The 21,412-nt window shown below is 33.7% G+C and overlaps 2 protein-coding genes across 2 annotated transcripts; one reads left to right on the forward strand and one right to left on the reverse strand.

Annotated features, from left to right (window-relative positions):
* The first annotated feature begins 2,771 nt into the window (after positions 1-2,771).
* LOC113391782 (uncharacterized) lies at positions 2,772-7,201 on the forward strand. The gene is made up of 5 exons (XM_026627856.2): positions 2,772-2,849; positions 4,043-4,156; positions 4,810-4,924; positions 6,132-6,273; positions 6,920-7,201. Exons 2-5 carry the CDS (start codon positions 4,088-4,090, stop codon positions 7,089-7,091), a joined length of 498 nt encoding a protein of 165 aa, XP_026483641.2. The 5' UTR covers positions 2,772-2,849; positions 4,043-4,087; the 3' UTR covers positions 7,092-7,201.
* Positions 7,202-8,879: 1,678 nt separating this feature from the next.
* On the reverse strand, positions 8,880-19,320 carry LOC113391906 (aldo-keto reductase AKR2E4-like). The gene is made up of 9 exons (XM_026628035.2): positions 19,232-19,320; positions 14,992-15,093; positions 14,191-14,261; positions 12,816-12,915; positions 11,892-12,002; positions 11,451-11,621; positions 10,537-10,734; positions 9,608-9,716; positions 8,880-9,066 (listed from the first exon to the last, which is right to left on the reverse strand). Exons 1-9 carry the CDS (start codon positions 19,274-19,276, stop codon positions 8,954-8,956), a joined length of 1,020 nt encoding a protein of 339 aa, XP_026483820.2. The 5' UTR covers positions 19,277-19,320; the 3' UTR covers positions 8,880-8,953.
* Between the last annotated feature and the right edge of the window lie 2,092 nt (positions 19,321-21,412).

A 21,412-nucleotide genomic window follows, 5' to 3' on the forward strand; every position in this document is an offset into this window, starting at 1 on the left:
TCGTCTTATTGTTGTGTTCCGGTTTGAAGAGTGTGTGAGACATTTAACTACAGGCACAAGGGACATAACATCTTGGTTCTTAGGGTTATGGGCCTATATCTATGGGCGATGACCACTTATCATCTGGTGGCCCATTTTTCATAAAAAAAGATAAATCATACGAGGAACATAACTGGCATTCAATAAAATTGTAATCCTGACATTTTGATTTTGACGCTGCCTGGAAACAAAAACACGCAGACTTCAGACTCCCGAACTCGGTCAAATAATATAAAGATCTCTCTGTCCAAAGTCATAATAACACGTCTGCGAAAATTAGTCAGAACGATTTAAAAAATAATCTCAATAATATAACATTACATGCGCCTCGGGAACAAAGAGGACAGTGGCTCACTTAGCGTTCAAATTTGAGCACAAGAATACTGAATATTGTCGTTCGTTGGTAGAATACGTCAGCCAGACTTGCACAAAGTCATATCAATAAGTTAATTTTTCAACATGAGTTTAATTGAATCTTAGATTTTAAACGCTAGAAGCGCTAACTCTCTGAATTTCCAATTACCATCATTACATACATTACATTAGCAGCCTGTAAATTTCCCACTGCTGGGCTAAGGCCTCCTCTCCCTTTGAGGAGAAGGTTTTGGAGCATATTCCACCACGCTTCTCCTTTGCTTGGTGGAATACACATGTGGGAGAATTTCGTTGAAATTAGACACATGCAGGTTTCCTCACGATGTTTTCCTTCACCGCCGAGCACGAGATGAATTATAAACACAAATTAAGCAAATGAAAATTCAGTGGTTTGCCTGGGTTTGAACCCGAAATCATCGGTTAAGATGTACGCGTTCTAACCACTGGGCCATCTCGGTTAGTCAACTATCATCATAATGGTCTAATGACGTAGATGTAGGTAAAATAATAGTTCACTCATAGTCCACTAGTTTCCGACCGCAACTTGCATGTATTAAATACATTTTTCCCGAAAAAGTAACCTATGTGCTATTCTTGATTCTGTAATGACTAAAATCTATCATTTTGTCAAATTTCATCTAGATCCGTGCAGCCGATCAGGCGTGATTGGCCAACAAACATCCATACAAACTTTGCATTTACGACCTCCGTGGTCGAGTAGTGTGTACACCGGTTTTCACGGGTACGCCACTCCGGGGTCCCGGGTTCGATTCCCGGCCGATGTAGAAAAAGGTAATTAGTTTTCTACGTTGTCTTGGGTCTGGGTGTTTGTGGTACCGTCGTTACTTCTGATTTTCCATAACACAAGTGATTTAGCTACTTACATCTGACTAATGTATGTGATGTTGTCCAATATTTTTTTTTATTATTATTATTTATAATAACTCCAAAACCAAAATCAAAATAATCTTTATTCAAGTAGGCTCAATAAAAACACTTTTGTATAGTCATGTTAGTGTTGAATTAAATGTAAACCTACCACCGGTTCGGAAAGTGCATTATATCGAGAAGAACCGGCAAGAAATTTAGCAGTTGCTCTTTGATATTAATACATATATCTAAGAATTATGATTCATTAATATATTCCAAAGACAGGAGAAGTAAAGAAGAATAAAGAGCATTGACCTTGAATTCAGATGACGCGATATCATTGGCCGACATTTTGGATAATCTATGGTATTTGTTACGTATTCGTGAAAAAATGGCGTTTGTGAAATTGCTATCGAAACTTTGACAGTAAAATAAAGTCGATAAAGATAGTTAAGTGGGATTGTGTTGTATTATAAATATACATATATATTATTTAGATCAATACTTATCAGAAAATTGCATTGTACGTGTGAATCTATTTATTATTTATCTCTTTAGTACTAAGAAACGATATTGAAATTTGTAATTAGTGAATAATTGCTATGTCTTCAGTGAATCGATTAAAGATAATTGATGATTGATAATTATATTTTGATGTTCGAGATATGACGCCGAAAGACGGCGTTCCTTTGCATAAATATAGATAAAAAATCAAATACGGATAATCCTATTTAATACGCAATTTGATTGAAAATATACAGTAGTTTTGTAGGTGACCGTCTAATTACTCATCAGCTGTCGGAACTTTGCTGATGAGGATTCCATTTAAATGAAAATGTAACAGTCTGTAGATGTAGGGCCGGAAACGGGGAAAGTTACAGGGGCTTCAGCCCCGAGGACTCCACAACAAAGTAGTTTCTGTATTATATTATATATGTATAAGAAAAAGAACATCAAAACGTTCACATTTCTATAGTATTTTTTCATATCATTTCCATTTTGTTATTTTTATTTGTTGTTTCGCCTATTACAATAATATTTCGGAGCACTTACTTTGTATTGTACCAGGGCCTTAACCTATAAATACGGCCCTCTGCAAATGTCCTACTGCTGGACTAAGATCTCTTTTGAGGAGACTTTTTAAAGTTTATTTTTATTTTATATATGTATTCCTTAAAATATAAATCTTGGTACTTGATGATAGGACTTTGTGCATTCTCGTCTAGGTAGTTACTTGTGCCTGTAGAAACACTGGCTCACTCACCCTTGAAACCAGAACACACCAAAACTAAGTATTGCTGTTTGGTGGTAGAATTTGTGATGTGAGGATGGTACCCAGACTGACTTGTATAAAGCTCTACCAACAAGTAAAACATAATATTAAGATTAAACCAAATCTTGTTTGCAAAGAGTTTTTATTGCTGTGAACTTTTTGGTTTGTCTAATTAATGATTCTTGTCTTTACAGTAATAATTCTACCATTTGTTTTCGTGCTGTTTGTTGTCGCCAACGGGGATTTTGCAGGCGTCGATCCGAATAGCCTACAATGCGATCCTCGGGGACAAGTAAGTGGTCTGAGTTTGGTGTTAATGTAGGTTTTGTAGTTAGTTTTATGGTCACATGAAGGATTTTTTTTCTCTAACTTCCTATATAATATTTCCAAAAATTAATTTAGTATTCCAATAACAAAATCAAGGAAAACTTTATTTTTTTATTTTTACCAAACACGTCTGTCTAAATTTTGACTCTCTACGCCATCACCTAATTTACCTTTACAGAGAGCTGAGAAGAGAAATTATAGAAATATCCTCCCCTATCGCCTTTTAGGAATATACCCAATTTGTTAATAGAAATATTGATTTTATAGTAGATTATATCTTTGATACGTGAGTATTCTGGGCCATTAAGTTCGTTCAAAGTATGTCCAAACATAGAATTGATTCTTAAAAAAACACCCTCCCTGTGACTCTGTCAAAAGCATGGCCGAAAGTAAAGAATTGATTCTCGTTCGGAATATGTCCCATTAATAAATAATTAAACATAATGATTGTTTATGGAATTAACTCAATATCCATGATAAGATTGAATCCAATAAGCATATTAGCTTGTAAGGATTATACCGGATACTCCATAATATTTTCGTTTGAATTAAATTTTATAGTGAGAAAACTTGTTTTAACTTGTTTTAATTTAAACATAGTTCAAAACTGGATCATAGATGATAAAAAAGCGTGAAGTACTTGTTGACTTCCAGGCAGGATATATTACACACATATATCATTGTATTTAATTAACATGACTTTATTTTAAAATGTTATAAAAATAGTAACTACTGAGTTTCTTGCCGGTTCTTCTTGGTAGAATCTACATTCCGAACTGGTGGTAGCTTGACTTGATATAGTTTGTTAAATGACGATTCAAAAGTGCTTGTAAAAGCCTACTTGAATAAAGTATATTTTGATTTTGAATACACTCAACTCGGAATATCCTTCTACTAAATTCACGTACTATAAACCATTGGGCTATAATATGAAGAAAAAAAAATTATGTTGAGTTTCGCCGATTCTTCTCAGGTCCGAGGTGTTTATTTCCGAACCAGTGGTAAATTTTTGACTATCAATAAGCGAGCTTAACACTGCTATATTGAATAAAGATTTGAAGACAAAACATTTTTGACTTGGATTTTAATCTTTGACCGATTTCTGTGTATGTATGTAGGTATTTGATTATAACAATTTATACCTGTATTTATTTCTAGATATTCCTGCTCCTTCCACATTTTACGGATTGTTCCAAGTTCTACATGTGCACACATGGTGAAGAAGTTGAGTTCACCTGTAGCGGTGGGCTTATTTTTGACTTCGTTTTACAAGTAAGTCAAACCAGGTTTAAAACTTCTTATTTAACACTTCTTATTAGACGATATGATAAGAAAATATGTATGTTACTAAGAATAGTTGGAAGAATTACATTTCACTCAAGTTTAAAAAAATAAAACTAAGTTTAAATTGAAAAGAAACTTAGTTTTTATAAAGCTGAAGATTTTATTCGAACGCGCTAATATCTGGCACTATTAGACATATTTAAGACAACATTTTTGCTTTGAATAGCCCGTTTATTGAGAAACGTTGCAAGACTATATAACATCGGACTATTTTTACGGTTAACATTGAGCTGATCTTTAGTCCTTTTATTATCATATAGTGTATTTGAAGCGTCAATAGCGCAATGGTTTACGGGCCGCCTAGCCATGTAAAAAATCGCAGGTTCGCCGCCCCCTTCGGCTATTGTCGTCCCCACTCCTAAAACAAGTGATAAACTTAAAAGGAGGGGTAAATAGGAATATTAGTAATTCCTTCATTAATTTGGGGCATTACTTTTTTTTTTTTTTAATTGTTTATTTTAGAATTTTAATCGTTCGTGATAATTTTTTCATAACCATTTGTTTCTATATTATATATTATGTTATTATTTCGTTACGACATCTTTAAATGAAATTTATAATGGTTATTTTTTATTGTCTAGACTTGTAACTGGTCTTGGGCCACAAAGTGCAATCTCCGCACGCAACCGGAGGAAGATGACATCGAGGGATCTGGAGAGGAGGAATTTGATTGGTTAATGGACAAATCCAACGATGGTACACATTTTTTTCTACATTATCATTATTATTATCTATACCTCTGTTTGTAATATTAAAATAACCGCTTTTTACTAAATACATATATGTATATACGGTACATATACCAAAATAACATATTTTACAATTTTTGTCTGTCTGTTTGTTCCGGCTAATCTCTGGAACGGCTGGACCGATTTTGTCAGGACTTTCACTGGCAGATAGCTGAAGTAATAAAGAGTAACTTAGGCTACTTTTGTTTTAGAATTATTTATTAAATAATAATGAAGTCACGCTGCAATGTCCAAATACTGTCCAATATCGCGCGCAGCCCTCTCGACGCCGTCACTTCCGGTGCCTCCCACCGTCGACTTACTGTCACAAAAGCTGCCCAATACAAAATTAATAAGTTATAGTAAAATCTGCGAACCGAACAATAACATTTTTGTTAAATTAAAACACGCACGAAGTCGTGAGCACAGTTAGTTTATAATATATATATATATAGGCGGAAAGGCAAATGGGCCACCTAACGAGAAGTGTTCACCGCCCCTGTTAGACAATGGCGCAGTAAGAAATATACACCCTTCCTTACCTTGAGAACTATAATCTCATGTCCCTTATGTCGTTACTAGTGGAACACAAGAATACTAAGTATTGCTGTTTGGTGGTAGAATATCTGATGAGTGGATGGTACCTATTCAGACGGGTTTACATATTTTCCAAATATTTATTCCATGCTTGCCTTCAATATTGCAAATAGGGCACACATTATTTCTCTTCAATCAAGTATAGACTATTCTAATAGCAGAAGTAGTAAAGATAAAAAATCAATATTGATATATGCCGGAATGTTCCTGAATTAGAAAGTTGGGAATGTCATATTCCCGTGCCTTGGATAGCGTATAAATCAGTATACAGTAAGCTTGGATCTCGAAATTAACTATTCTTTGAAGATGGCCGCCATAATCGAATTTCTATCAGGATGCCTTCTTTTCCCTTTATATATTTAAAGTCGCATCCGCTGTGCCTGCTGGGCTAAGGCATCCTAACCTCTTGAGGCTCATCTGTTTGGGATGTATTCCACCACGTTGTATAAATAACAGCTAATGCACACGTGGCATACTTTTATCCAACACGTACGGATCTCTTCACGTCGTTTTCCTGCACATAAAATCCTGCAAAGATGTTCACTTTTGTTAAAAATAAATGTGAATTTGTTTTTCAGGCTCTGTTAATGGTTTAACAGCAGAAACTATCGTCAACAGCGTGAGGCCTTTGAGCATCGAAACACCTGGAAAAAAGTCGAATTTCAACACCGTATTGAACTGTTACCGAGCTGATTCCGCCGCGAGACTTGTTCCCTACAAGTAAGTATATTATCGAAATATAGTAGCAATGTGTAAATGGCACCTAGGTAAAAATTTCGTCTCAAAAATAACGTTTGTAGTTTTCTGCCCATCCAATACTGTAATGCCAAAAGTGTCTTATTGCTTGGCAATGATGCCGTTTCAATCAGTATGCTTGGAGTTTATTTTAACCCTGTTCCAAGGAAGGTTCGATTATCGGACGTGGAAAAACCGTCTAAAAATGCCCCATTCAAGGGCACAATACGTCCTATCAAATAGAAGTTTTGGAGTTGACGTCTTCAGCAGAAGACCTTAACCTTACTTTAGAAGGAAACATGTCAGATTGTTAGGTAAAGACATCAACAGCAGAAGGTTTTCAATTTATTTCCACGCTGTTCCCATACGGTTAAGGGATATACGAACCCATATGTTTGAATTTCGTCCGAAATATGAATGTTTACGTGTTTTTTTATGTCATTTATTATATTTCATATCATCTAGGTAAGCTCACACTTTCACAGACAGTTCTTGTCAGGTATGGTCGTGGTCGAGAGTAAGCCAAACGGTAAAAGAGTGGTGTGCCCAAAACGAATGCTCTATTTCTCTGAACTGCTCAAGTCTTCGAGTTAAATAAACGCCATCTTGATAATAGTGGTTTTTTTTACAGAGGTGACTGCCAACGGTACTGGCGTTGCATGAATGGCGTACCACAATCAGCATACTGTTCAGATGGATTGTACTTCAACGATAAATCTCAACAGTGCGACTTTGAAGCAAACGTCAAATGTGAGGTGGTAGGTGAAGACGAATTAAAGAGCGAGTTTATTGTTTACAAGTAGAAGGGAAGATACTGATACTAAAGGATGGGATTATGAACTAGAAAAGACCGAGGCATTATTAAATAAGAAAATGCTCTAGGAAGATTTTTATAATTTTTTTAACTGGCAATACTGACAGTTACTTTTTATTCTGTATTATAATTATTTATTTATTTTTATTAAAACAGTTTAATGTAGTTTAAATAAGAAATTATAAAGTCCATTTCATGTATAAATTTCTGTGAGCACATAAATATAAGGTTCTTTTGTAACATAAAAAAAAATATATTTATCTGTACTTAATGTAAATAGTGAACGTTTTATTAAAAGTGTTACCAGCTTTTTAAATAATCATAGCGTTATGTTAATTGTTTTTATAATAAAAATTGTTTAAAAAAAGGAACTTTATTATTTATTCCAATATTGGTGTGATTGTATGAAATTGCAATTATAAAGGGGTTATATGTGGCACAAATCATATATACTCTATTCCAGCCATAATAGGAAAAAAGTCAAATAAACAACATTTGACAGCAAATTGACGCGATATCATTGGTCGAGAGCTTGATTAATCTATGATATTCACTATGGATTTGCGAAAAAATGGCGATTTGGACGTCGACGAAACTGTTATTGGAATTTTGGAAGTAAAATTAAAGTGGAAATAACTGGTTAGTAATAGTGTCGTATTATAAATAAAGATATATTAATCATAAACTCTTAGTAGTGCACAATATAGCTGAGTTATTAGCAAATCGCATGAAATACGTAAATCTAAGATCAGTCTCGTGAACAAGACATTCGTAGATAATGTCGAAATATCGAGCTCCACCAAATAAAAATAAAAAAAACATGGTAAATATCACGTTTTAAATACTGTTAGTAATAAAAATAACCATGTCAATTTAAAATCTTATATAAATCAAAGATTTGTTTATCTTATTCCCTACTTCCATTGGATTAGGCTGTGCTGTGTCCTTGATTAATATATCTTTATTTATAACACGAACCTTTTCCACTTACCATTTATTTTTACTTCAAAAATTGCTATAACGATTTCGAGCTATTCAAAATGCAATTTAATCACGAATTCATAAGCAATACAAAATGTCAACCGATGATATAAAATCGATATGTTATTTTCGGTAGTGAAAAATATTTAAACATTTTGATATTGAGGCATAAAAGCGCATTATTAATTTATTATGTTAAAATTAGAAGTAGTAATTTTTAGTCTGTATATCACGTGACCTAAAACACGAGCCGCCACGGTGTGGCGTCTGAGATGCTAAAACTGACATTTCTATATCATTTGACACTTTGATAAACAACTTTTAGCGATTGTAATTCATTATTTTCCCAAAAAACATCAAATATTTATAGCTATGTTAACGTTGAATTAGTACCGGTCGTATATACAAGACTGTTGTTTTTGACAATCTGACGTCATCAAAATGACTGACATCGTTTTTGAGGGAATAAGAAAGGTTTAAAATTTAATTTAATTTTATGGCAAGAAAGCGTGTTTATCTTGCCGAAATATATTTTTTGTGGCTTTTATTAGGAAAATCAACATTTTGAAGTACTTTTTCAAACACGGTAGAATCTCCTATTCAATGTCAAAGTTAATTATTTGTCTAAAGGTGTCCTGTTGGTAGTTTATACTAGGCGTAATTCAAGAGTGTCGATTGTTCATATGTGACTCAAGAACAATCGGTTGATGTAAAATAACGATTCGTTTAAAACAAGAACCGGATAGAAAAAAAGGAAAGATAATTAAAAAAAAACAATGTGTTAAAAACTTTTTAATATGATTAAACATGTCTTTCTAATTCCTCCGAAATAAAAGGCATCCAAAATGCAAATTTTAAGATTATTTAGTTTCAATCTGCATGGAAGGGATTGGGGTCGGGCTTAGATTTTTTCTCGAAGGGGTAGTAAGGATGGTCCTGCCAAAAGCTCGGCCATACCAGTCTGTAGTCCTTATTAAAATTACCTGAAAAAAAAAACATCAAAAACGATTCATATAATATATATTTTATTTTCGTCAACAACCACAACATACAACATTAAAAACTAAATCGTCTATGGTTTGGCCAAAAATAACACTGTAAATTGTACATATATTCGTTTTAAAGCAAGTTTAATTGATGGTCCTTCGAGCCGGATAACAGCAGTGCATACGCTACTCAAACCAATTGATAATAAGTACTACACTTAGGCTGTACGAAGTTTCTACATTTATATTATATATATTTCATAAACCCTTTATTAGGGCTTTATGTGAGTCCTTTTAGGTAGGTACCATACACTTATTAGATGTTTTACCGTCAAACAGTAACGCTTATAGTATTGCTCTTTTTAGTTTGAAGGATGAGTAAGCCAGTGTAATTACAATCACAAGGCGATGTAAAAAATGGTTAATATTTCTAACAGCGCAACGTCTAGACCGCCCGTCTTACGAACAGGTGGTCCATTTGCCTCATCCCTAGCTATAACATTACCCTAAATGAATTGACATAGTTGTATTGTCTTACTTAGCATGTCCATTTCATCCGGAGATAGTTCAAAATCGAAAATGTCGACATTTTTCTCGATTCTATCCTTGTGTGTCGATTTCGGGATTGGTACAACGCCTCTTTGGGTCTACAACAAATGAACAGTAAATATACTTAAATTATAATATTATTAGCTGTGTGCGCGACTGAAAACTGAAAAATGTTATTGTTGTAGCCAAAGTTACTCCTTATTACATCAGCTATAGCCAGTGAAAGTCCCGTCAAAATCGATCCAGCCGTTCCAGAGATTAGCCGAAACAATCATACAGATGTCCAGATGTGATCCAAGATGACCAACGCTTTAAATATGATAATCTTGACCGATGATTGCTGGATCAAACGCAGATAAACACCACTTCATTTCCATGTGCTTATTTGGGCTTTTAGAAGGAACACATCGTGAGGAAACCTACAAGTGTCTAATTTCAATGAAATTCTGCCACGTGTGTATCCAACAAATTGCATTGGTCAGCGTTGTGGCTGTACCAATATTCTCCGCAAACGGAGAAGGCTTTAAGTCAGCTATTATATTTCTAAGCTTTTTTGAACAATTCAAACTAGGCAAGAACAAAGGCATTTGTAACTATGATTTTGTTGTCATTGGCAGTATACATACGCATACTATGAATGTTCCATATTAAATATTATGTTAGTTAGATAAGTTTATTTTTATTATTTTCATGTATTTCTAATGCATATTTTATAATATACATTCCACATAAACTTTAACAGTAACGAATTTCATACATCTCCGTCCGCGACTTATTGGTAAAAAAGGGATCCAAAGTTATTGCTTCGTGTTAAGTGTTAATATATATATACTTTATTGCACAACATTTAAAAACTAGATTCATTGTTTATTTTTACGCCCCCAACTTGTATTTTAAATTCTTGCTTGGTATACTTACAAGGTATCTTAAAACAATTTGTGGTACAGTCTTGCGATACTTCTCGGCCAGAGAATTGAGCAAGGGATCATGGACCCTCGGAGGGGGAGGAATGGAACTGTTTGAGAATAGAGATCCAAACGGCGAATACGCCATGACCGTTATACCATTATCCTTTGCGAACTTTATAAGTTTGTTTTGAGCAAAATTTAGATTGACCTGGAACAAAATATAGTAATTTAATCAATGTATTAAAATATATATTGTTGGAATAAACATCTTAGCCGAGCAACATCTGCGTCATGTCAAACAAATACACTTTAAAAAAAAAAAAAAGGCGGGAGTTGTTTTTGGCGGCAGACAGATTGGATCGCAATTATCATATTGACAGTGTATTGTTGATGGTTATTTGTCTTGTAGATTAAATGTTTTTTTTTCTTTTGTGGTAGATTGATTGTTATTGTAAATTAAAGGTCATTGTTGTAAAGGTTAGCCTATTTGTTTATTTTTTTCTTTTAGTAATTCCTATTTCTGGTTCTAAAAATATATATATATATATATATATATCTTTCATAGGAGTCTGAACTCCGAAGCACGGGTAGGTCGCTCTGCGAAAATCGACCGTGTTAAAAGTAAATTGACTAGACATTTAGGCTTTGTAAGAGGATTATAAAGTTTATAGCCCATTGAATGAATATGGCATGAGAAAAAGTAAAATGATAAAATAAAAGTCAGGTTTAATAATCATTATTTTTTCAGCGAAGGATTGATATTGATTATTAAAAAAAAAAAAACAAAAGCGCTTGACAAATAGAGAAAAATAGTACTGAACTTTTTGTATTTGACTTATATTTAGATAAGCAATTCTAATTTCAAATAAATTTCAATTTATTTTAGTGTAACCGCAGTCCACAACTAGTATATAAATAATTTACCTCAACTTGCAACACGGCTGGTTTTACCTCGGAGTGAGCCAATAATCTTTCAATTTGACTAATATTAAAGTTGCTTATGCCTATTGACTTGGCTAAGCCTTGACGTTTCGCTTCTTCCATATCCTTCCAAGTGTCCAAGTAGTCAATCACATCAAATTCCTCTGAATTCGGCTGAAAACAAAAAAACAAGAAAAAACAAGAAGCATAGAATAGTCTAAAATCCATTAAAAATAATTATATTCCTTTTTTAAATTTAAATTATTCAAACATTTCCAATAACTGTCAATTTCTGTCAATATCATTTCGACAATTAAATTTCAATGACAGAGTTACCAAACGAAAATACGGAACGCTGATCGTTCGCAAATTGCTCCATCTTCTGCCATTAACCAATGACCGTTCAGATTCAAGTTGTAGAACTCGGAGAGATTAATGTCATACCTTAAAAGCAATTGGGAAATGAATCAAAAATAAGTCCACATAGGGCGTATTGAGTTGATGCAGAGATTTCTTCAGTGCTGATATGACGTTTCTCTGGTCGTGCATGTCCAACTAAAAAGGTAAACATAAAATGAGGATCTATCTAACATTTATCGTTCATCAAAATCATTTACAAACTTAACCAGCTCTATAGCCGATCATGAATCACTACACTAAAAGTAAGTTAATGATAAATAGAATTATTTTTATGTAAAATATTTATCGTGATTTGAAGGTAAGACCGAATCCCATGACGCTATCTTATGACGTTATATCCCATCTCTGCTCCCTCGTATAGAGTACGTGGTGCATGTGTTGTATACTTCGTTGCTATATATTATTAAAGCAATAGGAAAATATATATTTATTTTAATAACAATATTCTGTTTTATTTACTTTAGTCCAATTTTATTAATTTATTTTATTTTTGAATGATATAATTCTATGTTTCACAGATGCTTTTACTTTTTACGTCTGCGGTGCAAGCTTATCTGGGTAGGTACCACCCACTCAGCATAAATTCTACCGCCAAACAGCAGTACTCAGTATTGTTATGTTCCGGCTTAAAGGGTGACTAAACAAGTGTAACTACAGGCACAAGGGACATTACATGTTAGTTCCCACTGGTGGCGCATCAGCGATGTAAGAAATGGTTAATATTTCTTACAGCGCCATTGTCTATGGGCGGTGGCGACCGGTGACTTACCATCAGGTGTCCCATTTGCTCGTCCGTCTACATACAACAAAAAAAAAAAAATCAAGAGCGTCCAGTTACAGAAACATTTTTAACATGAACCGATCATTATGATTTTGATTACATTAGTTTTGGTAAGAAAAGGACATCCACGAAATTATGGTGAAATCTAGATAATATATATTACTTACTTTGGTTACGATGAAAATGTTCTCCCTGGGGACATCTGATTTCCGAATCGCCACCCCAATTTGATCCTGATTTCCATAGATGTATGCTGTGTCTATTAACCTAAAACAAATACATGTTATGGCTTTTCACTCTCCTATTGGATAATTTGTAGTGCTATATTCATTAAATCGCAAATTCAAGCTTTCTATGCGTTGAAAGGCTCAAAACTAATACGATTTTGGTAATTTTTTTTTAACGTAATACGAAGATTACTTTTAAAAATCTTTTATTGACTATATTCAGAGATGACACGTAATTGAAAATTGTGCAAGAGATATTTCCTAATCAAAGAAAATGTATTGAATTCAAAAATTTAAACCACTCTGCAAATACAACCGTGTTCTCCATCAAAGCTCGTGCAAATTACATAGATTAATTCATCCTGGCCAATAATGGTTTAAGTAGCGATTAAGAAATACAAGAGAATGATTATATTTTAGTAAATAATTCAAATCTCTAAATATCCGTGTATAGATTTATGCGCAAGGCGCGCCCCTCCATATCAAATATTGACGTTCATTAGTACTTACTTGGTGGTAGGGCTTTATGCAAGCCCGTCTGGGTAGGTACCACCCACTCATCAGATATTCTACCGCCAAATAACAGTACACTGTATTGTTGTGTTCCGGTTAGAAGGGTGAGTGAGCCAGTGTAATCACAGGCACAAGGGACATAACATCTTAGTTCCCAAGGTTGGTGGCGCATAGGTGATGTAAGGAATGGTTAATATTTCTTACAGCGCCTTTGTCTATGGGCGGTGGTGACCACTTACCATCAGGTGGCCCATATGCTCGTCCGCCAACCAATGCCATAAAAAAAAAAAGAAGTATTGCGTGATGCCCGTGCCTACACGATGTGCATGAAGGCCTAATGACAATCATAAGACCATTAATATATGAATGAAGACAGACTTCTCCGTATTTTTTATTTATTTAATAACATCCACGGGGTCAGTGTTGCCTGTGCCTTTAATTTTTTCATGTTTTTATTTGTTTGTAGCAGTTTAAAATGTTCTTATTTTATAAATATTAGCTTATCTTCGCTGGGGTTCGAGCTCGCCGTTTTTCTCGAATACCGTGGCCACACTGACTTGATTTTATATTTTTATTTTACAATATGTTTCACTATGATTTCACTGTAAATCAGCAGATCCAGTTCTTCGCTGAATCATAGACAGAACTTCTCCCTCTGGACCCATTTTAGTTTGAAGAAACTACTGAAGTCGGTTTTTTTTTGTTCAAATTTAAGGTTATATATATTTATTATGAATCTAATGATATCGAAAGAGCAATTCTGAAAATCCGGTATGCTCTACCAGGAACAGTCACAACTTACCTATACCCTGCGTTAAGAGCCCATGTGACTGGAATTTCTATTTCACGAGGTTCCACTTTCTTCTGGCCGTGCTGTAACAAGTTATTGAGTAGATTTACATAACAATTTTCAATATTATAAATTTAAATGGGTATATATAAATGAATATAGCTGCAGCACAAATCAAAATCCTTTCGAATTAAAATAATTCCAATTCCAGATTCGGAATAGAAAATACCCTGATCTGAGGAGTACCAAAGAAACTCAGATTTTTTTCCGTTCGTACGTATTGTTGTTATTTTGTACCGGTTTTAAGGGCGAGTAAGGCCGGGTAACTAAAGATATAAGGGACATAATATATTAGTACCCAAGAGTGATGGCACATTGGTGATATGAGGAATTATTAATATATTTCAGGCCGAATGTCTATGGGCACTTACCATCAGGTGGTCCATCTGTTAGTCTGCCTACGGGTACGATATATAAAATAGTTTTTAATTGTAAGAGTAATTTCCTGTAAATGTTTAACTTTTAGGCTAAAGACTCCATTGTTTTCTTTTAAGATAAGTTAGTAGAGAAGGTTTGGTTGTAATATTTGTTAATATTAATATTTGTCAGGCTGCAGGGGGGCAAAAATTAACAAACGCCGTGGGCTGATGGTTGCCTCGCCGAAGATGGTCTTGGACAAGGATGAGCCGCCCAAAGAGGTCCTTTAAATTGATTACTGGGCGAGATCACCAGAATACTGCTAGCATCAGAGGGGTTGTTGTGCATAAGATGGAGCTGATTTTAATAATTATTTCTACAGTTAAAATTACTTACTTCGTCAAACCCTAAGAATGTGCCAAGTCCAATAGCTGGTATAGTGTTGCCATCGTTCAAAAGTATCCTTGGCGCTTTCCCGCCATCTGTTTGTTGGCACCGCTGCAAAAAATACTAATTAGAATTCACAACAGTAGCTAATTAATTGTGATTCGTCAAGTTTTCCTATCGTATTACGTCGATATTTTAATTGTGTAATATTTTTCCTAACTGTCTCGTTCATAGAGGTTTTCTGTCAACAAATTTTCAGTAGCATCCCGAAGTTTCTGAGTAGTAACGCTTGATTTTGGCCGGAGAGCTATTCTGGAAGAACACTCGCGGACTATCGTGAAATTTCAGAATATGTTATTCGATATTGACTTTAATAATTGTAACGCTTAAACGACACCCGTATCAAAATAGCGTATCATTGTAAATCACTTGTTGTCATTTCACGAGTGATATACGAAGTGAGTTCTTTCAGATCTCTTTCCGGTCGTATCGGAATGCCGTCCCATCGGATTATGGAAGTTATGGCACAGAGACTGTGTCTAATTCATTTTTATGTGCGAATGTTTATTTCGTCTCACATAACTCGATAACAAATTATTATTTCGACTTATAATCAATTTAATTCCGTTATGTTCCATAGTTAAATAATTTTTCATTAATTTTTTATCGCTATAGCAAATTAATAATTATAAAAACGCGCGCCTTACATTAATGTTACATCGTCTCGCAAAATGGTACCAACGGACAGCCAACTCTAGCACGGCGCGCGCTCATTGGTCAAATCAAATAGCGCGCGCTTCAACGGTTCCTGTTACATGCTTCCGTCCCTTTCACGAAACCACTTCCACAGATAGCGGGAAAGCGAGAGGGAGGATTATACACGTCAAAAAATTAAGTAACAACGTCGAAATATTCTTTTTTTTATGTTAGCTCTTACTAGAGCTCACTAATTGGGTTCAAACCCAACATAAAAGTTGAATGGTACGTTACGTACGTGATGGTAGATTGTGTTTGCGTATGTACATAAATTTGTTGCTTATTTCTCTTTAATATTTCGTTTTTTTTTTGTTGTTTTCTGATAGTCATCTGTTAATGTTTAATGTCCTTTTTTAGTTTTTGTATTTTTACTCTTTTATTCCTTATGTTTGCGATGTATGTTTGTCCTGAAAAAACGTTTTCTGATTCTGATAGAGTTTGGTACGTAATTAAACTGTTGATCTTCCGTAATTGCTTAACTTAAAGTACAGTTGCTACGAGCTACAATATATTTCCAAAATTGGTTAATTTTATCATTTCTGATTATTATTATTAATATGATTTCGTATTTAGCCATCGATGCCATGAATGTACATGACAGGGAAGATCCAGTTAAAATTTCGAATGTTTATTGATTTAAAATTACTAATAATGTGTTCTGTAACATGAACATTAGAGGAGAAAAATGTCAGCTGAAAATAAACGGGAGCAGAGCACACTGACCAGATCGACTGATGATTTAAAGAAGATCGCGGATTCGTTGGAATCAGAGGTACCTAGTTCAGAGCTGATTACCATAAATTGACCTTTGAAAGCAGACGGATGAAGAGTTCGGTAAGATGTTTTTGAATCCAATACTAGCACTGGTTTGGAATGTAGATTCTACAGATAACAAATATCATAAAACTCGTCAGTAACTCATTTCCTTCAATTAAGTTACGTTACGCAAAATAAATACGTTAAAATGTATTTATAATAAAAAAAATCTATAATAATCTAAGCCATTAGTTAGTAGCCACGTTTATTTATTATTATTATCAGACGACCTCCGTGGCCGAGCACGTGTGTACACCGATTTCCATGGGTACGCCACTCCGAGTCGATATAGAAAAAGTTCATTAGTTTTCTATTTTGTCTTGGTCTGAGTGTTTGTGGTAACGACGTTACTTCTGATTTTTCATAACACAGTGCTTTACATTGGGATCAGAGTAATGTATGTGATGTTGTCCAATATTTAATTATTATTTATTTATTTTATATTACAACGATGATTTGTAGCTATCACTGCTTTTCGTGTGATATCCTCTAAGGCGGTCTCTGAATCTCAGCGTTGTACTTTTGGGGGCCATTGTATGGTCGCCGAGTTTCAACATAAGTCTCTTTTCAAATATATTTTTCTGTAGCAGTGTGTGTCCCAAATAAAGTTACTTCAATTTCATTGTTTTTATCCTACCTGACAACCTACAAATATTGATTCCACGCCTACATTCCTTATTTATTATTGACTAGCGACCCGTCCCGGCTTCGCACGGGTTCAGTCAAATTTATTTTTACTGGTTTATAGACCTTATTAAAAAACATGTTTTCAAATTCGTTAATTGATATATATATATATATATTAACCGCCTAATGCATGCAACCTTGAAGCGTAATATATTTAAAAAAGTAAATGGACGAGCGCCTGTCACTGAGTTTACTTTTTGTCGCGGATTTTGGGTGGTTCGGACATACAACTTCAATGTCATAATATGCGGTTTTTATTGGTTTTTGTTATTAATTTATAATAAATCACGATATTGTTGATTCTTATTTGTAATAATTGTCATAAAATCAGATAGTTATTAGACTGTATTTTTTAAAAATAAACTTTCATTTGTGATCGCTATTAATATTTAAATGAACATTAGAGAATTTCTTGCCGGTACTTCCCGTTTAAATCGATTGTTACCCCCGGTACAAGTATTACGAGATATTTTTTTTACCCATGTTAAACTAAAATCGTTGTTATTTTTTTCACTACGATATTTTTTCCAGCAAATAATATTTGTATTAAATAAAAGTTGAATATTTACATATTATAGGTACTAAAAAACAAATCGTATGGAAACCAAACGGCTTAAAATAGAATGGCTACTTGTTTATCGTACTTACAAAAACGGAGGTCACAAATTGTGAGAAAACTATTCCACTGCGGTGTGACAAAGCTATTATACCAATGGCTCCATTTACATTCCGAACCGGTTCTAGCTTTTTATCATTGCATAGTGTAAAACAAACTTACTAACCAGTGTCTGTCCCTGTGTATGCTTAGATCTTTAAAATTACGCAACGGATATTGATGCGTTTTTTTTTAAATAGATAAAGTGATTCAAGAGGAAGGTTTATATGTATAATACATGCACAATATAGTAGAGAAACACTGATAATTTTAGAGGTTTCTAATGTGATGTCGCAAATAAACACATTTTTTTTTGCGCTTCCATTGCAAACGCTGGCTGAACCCTACAATATAGATCAAAATAATGTACTACAGTATTTTACACCATCAAAAGATCTACGAAAAAGTGAGCAATAGTATATGTCTATCTCTTAGGAATAACCCACAATAATATTTTTACTTTTTACGAGAAATAATGGCTTATTTTCGAAGCGATTTTAAGTAATAAAGCATTAATCTTTATCTAATTAAAGACCTTAAATACATTGTGCATTGAATATAGATCAATATGGCCCTTTGCAGCATATAATTTAAATGAATATTTTCGAAGATATAACAGTTTTAAAATGCAGGGACAGGTTTGTATTGTCTAATGACTGAAAAACTGTGAACGTTGTATATAAAGACACTGTAGAAGCCGGTGCTGCTCGCTAGTATTTAATATAATCCTGTTAAATTACGAAGTGCTTATAAAAATTCGTATGAAATATTTGGGTTTGGTTGAGTAAAATACCTGACCTAACCTTCGATAATTTTCCGTTATAGGTAGAAATACGTTACATTGCCGACATTTATTTATAATTGATTTCATGTTTACGAGAAAGTCGAAATTCGAAAGTGAAATATCAATTCGATATACCATATATATTTACTATAAAGGTTGTAAGATTTAAAATACGTAGTAACACGTTGGGTACGGGACCTTAGGCGAGTCACATTACGGAGCCTTTTAAACCTTTTCCACCTTCCAACAAATATATTGTATTATTATTATTAATTAGATTTTATTGTTATCATGAAGGTATATCTAATGAAGATATATTTGGTTTCAACAAATTTCTTAAAAATGCTCGTTTAAATTTCCCAACTTTTTTTTATTCTCCTTGCCTTAGCTTGAGCCTTAGGCAGTTGCGTATACAGCCTAACGGATAACTCGGCCCTGGATACACGCTAAATAGCGGTTCAAACATTTTTCTATATTTCACGAGTGAGTAACAGAGTTGTCTGTCACAACTGTGAGTATATCTTTGTATTAAATAAATGAGTTACACTTACCCCATTTATGATAAAACTTGCCAAAATTATAGAGAAATAAAACATTATTACACTCTCCAACTCAACTCCACCGGTTATAAGATACGATAATGCTTAGCAATAGCTTGGTTATTAACGATTTCAACATTATAATGTTGCCAATTTATATATTTTTACGCTAATAAAAAAAAAACGGACTAATTATAAGAAGTGATCTAGATGTAATCTCCTTGTACTTACATTCAGGTAGATAAATTATATAGATTAATGTTAATACATCTATTTTAACATTGTCTTGTTTCTTTTTTTTTTAATAACACGAGCCGTCTTCCTTGTGCCTGTAATTACTCATTCGCCCTTCAAATTGGAACAAAACAAGTACTACAATAACCAAATCAAGTAAACAACTTCTAGACAAGTATATTTTGTTTTATTTTTTTCTTATTAAATATGTCTTTAAAAATTAACCAAGAATGAATATATACTTACCATGACTAAGGAAAATGTTTCGTACGTAGCAACACCTAATCTAAACCGCAGATATATATCAATTATGTTTAGAAAAAGACAGCGTAATGCGGGACAGCTCCAAGATGAATCATTATTATTTTGCATACATGTCAACGTAAGATTTATTGAATTAGGTATTTCTTATATGGCGCACGTGGACATGGAGATGTTGATGAAGATGGCGAGATCTGTCCGTTACTAGTTATGATACCGATACTCTGAAGGAAATTGGGGGCATGATTCTGAAGAAGTCGGAAGGGGCTGATCCTGTTTAACAGACACGCTCAAGGCGTCGACACGGTCCTCCTTAGGTATGGAACTATTACAAAATCTGACTAAGAATCCCGCTGTCTTCCTCTCACCAGTTCCTCTCAGGTCAGGTACTTCCGTACTCGCAGTAGTATTTAATCCGATTATGAATAAGTATATGTAATTCTTCTATAATAAAATATTCTTTAATCAATGAGGCTCATAAAATCAATTTTAAATCGTCATGTTAGAGGATTGAATGAAATGCAAAGCTACCACTGGCTAAATATAGGATTTTGAGTTTTAGTTTATCTATATATTTTGTTATATAAAAGCGAAATATCATATACTGATTAATCACGAACTCTCAGAAACTATAACAACTACAAACTTGAAATTTGGCAGGTAGGTTCCTTATAGGTGTACATATCCGTTAAGAAAGGATTTTACGAAACTCTTTGTTTGAAAACACAAACTTTGTAAGAAAGTGCTGTGTTTTTAAAGTCAGAGACTACGGGTAAACATAAATTGGTATTATTAAATTTTATCTATTGCAATTTCTAAATAATCTAATATTCGTATCTGAAAGAAACCGAAAGAGTCGGAAAATCCGAAACAATTTCAGGTCCGCAACCGTATGTGAATTTGGTAAAATATTATACACATATCCGGATCCGAATATTAGATATCCATAACATCCCTGATTTGTATTATTCCTTAAATAAATGCGCTTGGTTCAGTATTGTATCTTACCGTCCATTATGTTTACATTTCTTAGTCCATTTTGTTTCTATTTGAAGTATTAATCAGTCAATCTTGATAATCTTCATTGTTCTTAAGATTATATTTAATATACAACGAAACGGTCGCTAAACACTTATCAGTTAATAAAACTTTAAGATCTATGTAACCAGGGCCGGACCGTAAGTTTAGACATATCTGAACGTAGACCTGAATTAATTGAATGGGTTTGATTAATTGCAGGACTCGCAGGGCTGCAAATTATAGGATCTGTTTAATTTAATAAAGTTATGGATTCTTTTTATTTATTTATTTTTTTTATTTATTTATTTGATCACCAACAAAGTACACACTGATACATGACAGCACACAGTTCATAAAATAAAAAATAAAAGAAGTGGTACCTCAATTACAGGTGATAACTGCATGAACAGTAAGGCAACATATACATTAAAGCACAAAAAAAAAACAAATAAAAGACTAATCAAAATTTCAAGTTACAAAACAAAAAAAAACAAAACCATGAATAAAAAATTAATAAACTAAAATAAAATCTTTCGCATTATCGTCTATTTTTGACTTTGACTTGACTTAGCTGGGGGCCCCTTGAATCCACGGGGCCCTCGACTGAAGCCCAAAAAGCCATATGGTAGATCCGGCCTTGTATGTGACAATATTTTCGATTGAGTTCAATTTAAAAAA

This window comes from Vanessa tameamea, chromosome 28 (genome assembly GCF_037043105.1).
Source record: "Vanessa tameamea isolate UH-Manoa-2023 chromosome 28, ilVanTame1 primary haplotype, whole genome shotgun sequence".
NCBI classification, from domain to species: Eukaryota; Metazoa; Arthropoda; class Insecta; order Lepidoptera; family Nymphalidae; genus Vanessa; species Vanessa tameamea.

Excerpts from the sequence above, each read along its gene's own strand:
- LOC113391782 (XM_026627856.2), top strand. The coding sequence starts at position 4,088 with ATGTGCACACATGGTGAAGAAGTTGAGTTCACCTGTAGCGGTGGGCTT. Across the intron at positions 4,925-6,131 it reads AATGGACAAATCCAACGATG|GCTCTGTTAATGGTTTAACA; the intron begins GTACACATTTTT and ends TTTGTTTTTCAG. Across the intron at positions 6,274-6,919 it reads GCGAGACTTGTTCCCTACAA|AGGTGACTGCCAACGGTACT; the intron begins GTAAGTATATTA and ends TTTTTTTTACAG.
- LOC113391906 (XM_026628035.2), bottom strand. The coding sequence starts at position 19,276 with ATGTTTTATTTCTCTATAATTTTGGCAAGTTTTATCATAAATGGG. Across the intron at positions 15,094-19,231 it reads CAAGTTTTATCATAAATGGG|CGGTGCCAACAAACAGATGG; the intron begins GTAAGTGTAACT and ends TATTTTTTGCAG. Across the intron at positions 11,622-11,891 it reads ATTTCCCAATTGCTTTTAAG|CCGAATTCAGAGGAATTTGA; the intron begins GTATGACATTAA and ends TTTTGTTTTCAG.